This window comes from Cibotium barometz, chromosome 50, assembly GCF_041138505.1.
Source record: "Cibotium barometz isolate CiBa-2024 chromosome 50, ASM4113850v1, whole genome shotgun sequence".
Classification (NCBI taxonomy): Eukaryota; Viridiplantae; Streptophyta; class Polypodiopsida; order Cyatheales; family Cibotiaceae; genus Cibotium; species Cibotium barometz.
In genome coordinates this window covers 26,713,409-26,721,768 of record NC_141095.1, presented here as the reverse complement: position 1 = coordinate 26,721,768, position 8,360 = coordinate 26,713,409, and the positions used below count along the sequence as shown (strand labels likewise).

General features: G+C 42.8%; 1 protein-coding gene across 1 annotated transcript; it reads right to left on the bottom strand.

Annotated features, from left to right (window-relative positions):
- Positions 1-1,459: 1,459 nt before the first annotated feature.
- Positions 1,460-5,755, bottom strand: LOC147609984 (uncharacterized). Its single transcript, XM_086786986.1, has 2 exons — positions 2,892-5,755; positions 1,460-2,704 (listed from the first exon to the last, which is right to left on the bottom strand). Exons 1-2 carry the CDS (start codon positions 5,503-5,505, stop codon positions 2,307-2,309), a joined length of 3,012 nt encoding a protein of 1,003 aa, XP_086643112.1. The 5' UTR covers positions 5,506-5,755; the 3' UTR covers positions 1,460-2,306.
- Positions 5,756-8,360: the final 2,605 nt, after the last annotated feature.

Below are 8,360 nucleotides of genomic sequence, written 5' to 3'. Positions count from 1 at the left end.
ATGGAGCACTATGGGTGCATGGATGTCATTTTAGTGTGGAGTGAATAGATAAGAAAGAACAACTTTTGAATGTGGAGTAATGACTGACATTGACAAAGAGAGTTGAGCTAGTGCTAGCGACTCAAATGTTATTCTACCCAATTTCTTGATTATTGTGGAACTATACAAGACATCATTAGAGTTGGATTTAGACATTTGACATGTTTATTCTTGATGTGTGCAATGGTTTAAAGTGGCCAACTAATGGTCCAACTACAATAGTGAGAAGAGGCAATAGTGGACTCCAATAAGTTGCAGACAGATCTTTGGGATACTTTTAAATCTTTGATAATATAATCATGGGATGCAAGTCAATGTGAACAATGCCTTTAATTAAGGTCTCAAAAATCATTATGCACTTTATGTGATTCCAAGTTTGGAAATGGTGAGAACGTTAGAAACAACAAAACGGGAAAAACGGTGAAAATGGTGATGTCAAGCCGATGGGCCATGACGGGGCCGGTGAAGCCGGATTTGTGTGGAAGGCTAAGATATGGATTGAGCCATGCCAATGGGTCGAGTTGGAGGTCGCCGAGTTGGAGGCCAGGCCGCCGGTTGGGTTGATGGAAGGCATATGCCAAGGTAAGCTGGGCCGATTTTCTGAGACGTGAGAGGCCAAGTTGGTAAGAGGGAATGTTGATGTGGGAAGCATTCATGGAGCCATGGGGCTAGGAACCAGAAAGCTGTGAGAAACTCTGATATGGTGAGAAACTCTGATATGGTGAGGCATCATTGGCAAGTTGGGATGGTTTGGAAGGCAACCAAGGTGGAAATGGCCCACATCGAGGATGGAAAGAGGCTCGGTGCATGTTTCACATACCTATAACACTTTACTTTGGTTTTAAATTAAAAATACTTTGGAAGTATAAATTATGTTTTAATTTACTTCTAACATTTTGTGCATAGGTGGAGGACAATGTTTACGAAAAATTGAGGTTAAATGTAGGGTGGATGGTTAATTTTGTAACCTGGCTTGGATATATAAAAGAGAGAATTACAACATTTTTTCTCTGATTACAAAGGGTGTAAAACATTTTTTCTTTGATCTTGGATATGTTTACTTTAATTTTATATATAACACTTATAATTTTCATGAATTGCAACATTTTTTTCTTTGACCTTGGAGGGTAGTTATAATTTATATTTCTTTAATATTGCGATGTAGGACTTAAGTGCAAGACTTAAGTGCAAGATAGAGAGTGGGTCGAAAACAGATTATCCCAGCGTCTCAATAAGCCCTCAAATTACATGCCCAATTTTTAAAAATTAACAAGATTCATCCATATAAAATATTTATTTCAAATTTCAAATGTGAATAAATGAAAACTACATTACATTATTTGGAACTTGAGTTTAGATGAAAGCTTTTCTTTTTTTTGGGTGTTGTAAGATGGATGAAGTATTGGAAGTAAGTGGACACTTTTAAGTTGTAAAGTCATCAATATCAATATCACACCCCAAGAAGGTTTCAAAGTCATCAATATCAATATCACCTCCCAAGAAGGTTTCAAAATCATGGGTATGAAGTGGATACTTTCAAGTTGTAAAGTCATCAATAGCATACACCCCAAGAAGGTTCCAAAGTCTACAAAGTCAAGATGTGTTACCTTTGTACTGAAGTGACTAGGAGGTTTAAAAGTCAAGATTGGGAATGCCTTTCCAACATACTTTTGTTGTGGTTAGGAGGTTTGAAAGCCAAGGTGGGGTGTGTGACTACCCTGACTATGGGCAACTTGCAAGGTGGTTTGAAAGTCAAGGTTATGGCTAAGTGCTGCCAAGGAAAAAAAAATAGGTGCTTCACATACATAATCATAGAAGGGGCCAGCAGGGTTCGGGAAAACAATTTTAGGGAAAAGGAACTAAATCTTTTTCACCACTAAATGAGAAGGAAATTGCTATTTTTGAGATGGTATTTTCTATGTGAACTTAGAAAATATAACTAAAACTTGTAAAATTTGAAAGGGTTTTATTTCCTTCTCATAAGAATTTGAGAAGGATTTTCCTGAAGTTGAACAAGTTCTAGGCTAAAGCGAGCTCGTCTTTTCCCGAACCCTGGTCATGGGGGAGTCTCGAGAATCCATGATCTCACGTGCCCATTCTCATAGACGAGTCTCCGGAATCCATCGGGACAAAAGGCCCGGCGGAGCGGCGCCTCAAGGTCGAGAATCCATGATCGCATGTGCCATTCTCATAGACGGAACCATGACGGAAAAGGGGAAAGTGGAGGGGCGTGTGTGTACAAACACCCTTTTTGTAAAAACTTCATATCACATGACGATAGAGAGGCCGATGTGCTTGTCTTGATGCCAAAAAGCGTCGCCGTGGTGGGCGCCGCCGCCACCAGCAGGCTTGGCCTGCCGAAGGAGCTCCGCCACCTCTCGCATGGAGGGGCGCCTTTGTGGGGCCGCGCTAGTGCAAAGGAGGGCTATCTTCAGCACTTTCACCATGCTCTCCCTATCACCATCCGCCACGTCAAGCCTGCCGTCGAAGACTTTCCATATGCCCTCCTTGGACTGCACTAGCCGCCCCACCCACCGCACCAGGTCCAGCCCCCCTTCTTCAAACTCCCTGCATGTGGGGCTCCTCCCTGTCACCAGCTCCAGCACCACCACCCCATAGCTGTACACATCGCTCTTCTCATCCACCTTCAGCGTGTATGCATATTCTGCGAAAAATTAATCCCCTCATTAGAACTCGATTACTCACTTCTAGGTCACTAATCACACACGCAGTCCCTGATTAAGTGCATACTTAGCACTAACTACTAATCAGTCACTGGCCGGTTAAGAAACCCACTAATGATCCAGTTTGATTATGTAATCGAGACTGATTAATTACAAGGTTTAATTTACCTGGGGCAATGTAGCCAACGGATCCAACCACGCCAGTCATGGAGCCGCCTCTGCCTTTGAACGTTTTCGCCACGCCAAAATCTGCAAGTTTAGCTTGGAAATCGGAGTCCAAGAGGATGTTGTTGGACTTGATGTCTCTGTGGAGGATGAGGGGCACACAGTCATGGTGCAAGTACGAAAGCCCCTCTGCTGCTCCTAAAGCAATGCGATAACGTGTAGCCCAATTGAGAAGGCGGTTGCTAAATGACTTGTGAAGAACATCACCCAGGCTCCCATTTGGCATATACTCATAAACAAGCAGCTTGGCCTCCTCACTCACACAAGAGCAGAGCAATTTGACTATATTTTGATGCTTGATTTTGCCCAATATGTCCATCTCTGCTATGAATGAACAAGAGCTCTGATCATCTCTTATGAGACCCTGCAACATCCTCTTGGTGGGAGCACATAGGAGCTTCTTCACAGCCACTGTAGCCCCTCCTGGGAAGCTCACTCTGTATACTTTTCCACTTCCTCCACAACCTATCACATTCTTCTCATCTAAGCTCTCAAACACTTTTTCTTCATTGAAATCTAGCCTTTGGAAAGACACAACTTTCCAATCAATTACCCTCCTTGTCTTGCCCATTCTCCTCCTTGTGTACATCACCCTTGCAAGAGCTCCACACAAAGCTACAGCACATGCCCCAAGCAATGCAAGAACTATCTTAAGCAATTTGGTGCTATCTTTCCCCTTCTTAGAAGCACTAGATCCACCACAAGATTGAGAGAAGCATAGTAATCGGTTTCCCTCAAAACTACTAGAATTAAACTCACTTGCCAGTGCCTCTGGGACCGTTCCGGAGAGATTGTTGTAGGAGACATTGAAGATCACATAAGTGGACTTTGGAATGGCAGTGGGTATGCTTCCATTCAAGTGATTAATGGAGAGATCCAAGTAATTAAGGTCTGGTATTGAGCTTAATTGAGAGGGTATTGGTCCGGAGAGCTGGTTTTGGGATAGATAGAGGGAGGTAAGGGCCTGGCAACTGCCAATTGATGTGGGGATTTCACCAGAAATGGAGTTAGAGGAGAGGTTCAGAGTCTCTAATTTAGTGAGAGAGCCAATTTGGGAGGGTAGAGGTCCGGAGAGCTTGTTTTGGGAGGCAGTTAGTTTGGTTAAGTTCCAGAATTGGCTGATTTGGGTTGGAAGGGGGCCTTCGAATTGGTTGGAATCCATGTAGAGGACCTGCAGGCTGTTAGTAGAGGAGCTGGGCAGAATGATCTTACCTGAGAGATTGTTGTTTTGCAGCGCGAGGACTTGTAAGTTCGGTAGCGTCCACAGGCCGCTTGGCACGCTGCCGGAGAGCTGATTTTCGCTAACCCAGAAGCGGAGCACACTCTGGCAGCTGCCGTAAGCTGTCGGAATTTCTCCCGTCAGGAGGTTGTTCTTCAGAGAGATGTATTGAATCGAGTTGCCGTCGCACAGGTTAGGAGGGATGGAGCCAGTGAAGGAGTTGTTGCCGACGTCAAACTGGTAAAGCATCGAGTGTAAGCCCCATTCAGAGGAGAGGTTGCCGGAGAAGCGGTTGTTGTAGAGCACGACAGTGGTGAGATTGGTGAGGGTGGCTAGCCCGTCTGGCAAGGTTCCGTCGAGCTCGTTGTTGTACAGTTGGAGGTTGTATAGGGAGGAGAGATTGGCGAAGCTCTCCGGCAGGTTGCCGGAGAAGGAGTTGTCGTTAAGTTGAATAATCCTGAGGTGAGGGAGGTTAGAAAAGGGGGGTATTGAGCCAGAGAGACTATTTTGATAGAGATAGAAGTAGGTGAGGTTGGTGAAGGTGGTGAAAGAGGGGGGGATGCTGCCGGAGAGGTGGTTCTGGGAGAGATCGAGGAAGTAGAGGCGGGAAAGGTTGGCGAAGCTGGTGGGGATTGAACCAGAGAGGTTGCAACTCGGGAGGTCAAGGCTTTCTAGCTTAGCCAGGTTGCCAAGCTGAGACGGAAGCTCGTGAGGGTCGAAGGAATTCCATGAGAGGTCGAGGCTTTGCAAATTGGAGAGATTGCCCAGCTGCGAGGGTATGGTGCCGGAGATACTGTTTCCCCGCAGACGGAGCAGGGTTAAGTAGGGCAGGTTTCCGAAGTCTGCCGGGATGGGCCCGACGAAAGAGTTGGATTCTAAGCTGAGGTACTGCAGTTTGGAGAGTTTGGAGATGTTGGAAGGCAGCGGCCCGTAGAACCAGTTCTGGCTGAGGTCCAGCGCCGTGAGGAGGGGGCAGGACTCCAGCAAGAAGTAAGGGAAGCTCTGGTTGAAGAAGTTGTAGCGCAGGTAGAGCTCGGTGAGGTTGGGCAGATCGCACAGAGGTCGGGTCAGTGTGCCGTTGAGGTCGAAACTGGTGAAGTTGAGGCCTACCACAGTGGAGGAAGAATCAGAGCACATCACGCCTTGCCACGAGCACACCGCCGTCAAATTGGCGGAAGTCCACCCTGTAAGAACTCCGTCAGAGCCCTCCAGCCCCTGCTTGAACTCAAGAAGGGTAAGGGCCTCCGCGGTAAGGTTATAACCGCCGGCTGCTGCGCCGAGCTGGGCGGCGCCCATGGCCATCAAAAGAAGAGCGACTAGCTGCATAGCTGCCAACATTGCGACACTAGCTACTTGCTCCGCCCCTCTCTCCCCCTCTCCAGTACTTTATATACAAGTAGAAAACTTATTATTAACTAGTGCACGGTTCGTTTTAGTTTTTTCGCACGTTTTAAATTTATTTCAATATCTCCTCTACGCCTCCCCTATTTTTTATTTTTTATTTTCCAACATCCCTGTCTGAACCAACTTGTCAATGTATTTTTAGTATTGAAATATTGGTTTGGCCTTGAAACCAATGCCTAAGATTTTAGATATTAGATATTGTGGTCTCGCCTTGAAACCAATGGCTAAGATTTTAGATATTACATATTGTGGTTGTAATTTACACTCCCAAAAATAAACTTTTTTCCTAGCCAGTGAAAAAAAGGATGACGGTCAAAGCTCAACCGGTTTTTTATAGAAAAATTGCATGGATTAACCGGTTTTATAACTAAAGTTTTTAAAAAAGTGTGCGGATTAACCGATTGTACAACCAAATTTTAAAATTTTGAATCTTTAAATTCAAGGCTAGGCAAAAATTACAACTGGTTTTTCTCAATTTGAGCCATGAAAATTACACTGAAGGACGGTTTTTCTCTAGTTATAAAACCCCTTTGATTTATAGATTTCTGAAATAAAAACCCTCAAGGTCACGACTTTTCCATAATTTGAGTGGTTGGAACGTAGGAAAATTCTAGTATAATAAATCTAGCTCCCTTTTAAAAAAAGATTAGGAAAATGTATTCTTCTAGAGACTTGGCATTCTCTAGAAGCTCAACATTTACAAGTGGGCATTGACCCTTGACCCAAAAGTGTCCTACTCAATTATTGCACTCAAGTTGTCACTCAAGAAAAGTCTACAATAGGAAACCATTTCCATCAAGATTGCTTTCTAATACCTTTCTGAAGTGCTTCTCTTTGTATTGGCCACCATAAAATATTGGTAAATTTTGTAAATAATACATTGAAAAAACTATAAATAATTGGTATTCAAGATGCCTTAGGAATTTTGCTACTACACGCCATCAAAAGATAAGCTTAATTTTCATCATTTGTGTCTTCCATTTGGTCTAAATGACTCCATAAAAATAATTTGAACTTAAAACTTGTACTTGTAGTCATGGCGAAGCCCATAAGAGAAAGGCCCTTTACACTGTGTGAATGACGCCACAACATAAAAAAAATGGGAAAATGATTTTTACACCCCACAACATAGAAAATGAGAAAACAATTTTAACTTTAAAATGAGAAAATTTGTCAATTTTGGCAAATGGGACTTCTTGTCAAAAGGTATGCCTAATTTACATCATCTAGTTCTTTTACTCCAAAAGGACTCCATCAAAATGGTTTCAACCTTAAAATATTTACTTATAGTCTTGGCAAAGTGAAGAGAAATCGAAGGCCATTACACTTGATAGTAATAAGTGACCCCACAACATAACAAATGAGAACCATTCGTGCTTTGATTCACCACCATTAATATTATGTTTTACAAGAAAATTCCAAACAAAGCCTAAAAACCAATGAACTATTTCAGAAAAACATAACATGGTAATGCGATCTATGGTTCTACATGCCATAACATGAAATTCTCTCTCTCTCTCTCTCTCTCTCTCTCTCTCTCTCTTACACACACACACACACACACATATATACACATACGTACATAACATGGTAATGCGATCTATGGTTCTACATGCCATAACATGAAATTCTCTCTCTCTCTCTCTCTCTCTCTCTCTCTCTCTCTCTCTCTCTCTCTCTCTCTCTCTCTCTCTCTCTTACACACACACACACACACACATATATACACATACGTACATACTGATCCGAGGTTTTCACACCCACCCTTTTGGTTTGGGTTTCAATTCACTATCTAGCTCATTTCCTTATTTGGAGTGGACGGGTATTTATTTTTTTCTTTTCTCTAATTACTTTCCCTATAAGTTGTGAATATATAGTTAGGAGCATATCTATTTTTTCCCCTTTATTGGATGGCACAATGACTTTGTACATATGTTTGAGATTCCTACTACTTTCATATATATGAATATGTTTTTATATATAGGTATATAGGGTGAGTTATTTCTAGTGCTCTTCTAGAGTAGGAGGGCCCCCCGCACTTGAATGCTCCTTGCCTACTACTTGGCTCACCTCTTGGACATACTATACTACACACACACACACACACACACACACATATATGTATGTATATGTATGTATGTATGTATGGATTCCTTGACTTTCCCTCATAGGGGGTGGTGGTGGCTAATATAAAACAAAAAAAAGTTAAAAAATTCAATGAAGGGGCCCACTTAGAGCATACAGTGGGAGCCCCCCCTCATATCATTGCCACATTACCCCTTTCCTCTCCATCACTCCCTCTCGGCGGCAACTACATGGCCTTCTCTATCTCTTCGCCATCTAGCTCTAAGGCGACCATGTTAGAAATATAAGCCCAACTTGTCCCTTAGCCATAAATCAAATGTGCATAGGATGAAATGTTAGCCTAAGCTAAAATCAAAGTGTGTAGCATCACTCCACATGTCCATCCACATGTCAAGGGGCATCCCTACATCAAAAAAGTCATGGAGCATTTTTAGGAGAAGCATCTAGCTCATCTACATCATCAATGATGTCATCCAAGATTGGATCCAAAGGCTATATAAGCCCATGTAGCACTCACTTTCGGTAATGAAGCAATGTAGTGATTTCTCATATTATGAATGGCTCATATCTCTTCCCACCTTGATTTCCTTTATGGTATCAAAGCCAGTTACGTTCCCAAGGACCACATTAAGATAATTTAATAGTTACTTAGCATATTTATTAAGTTATTAATCACCCACTATTAGTGGAGCCAAAATAGGCTT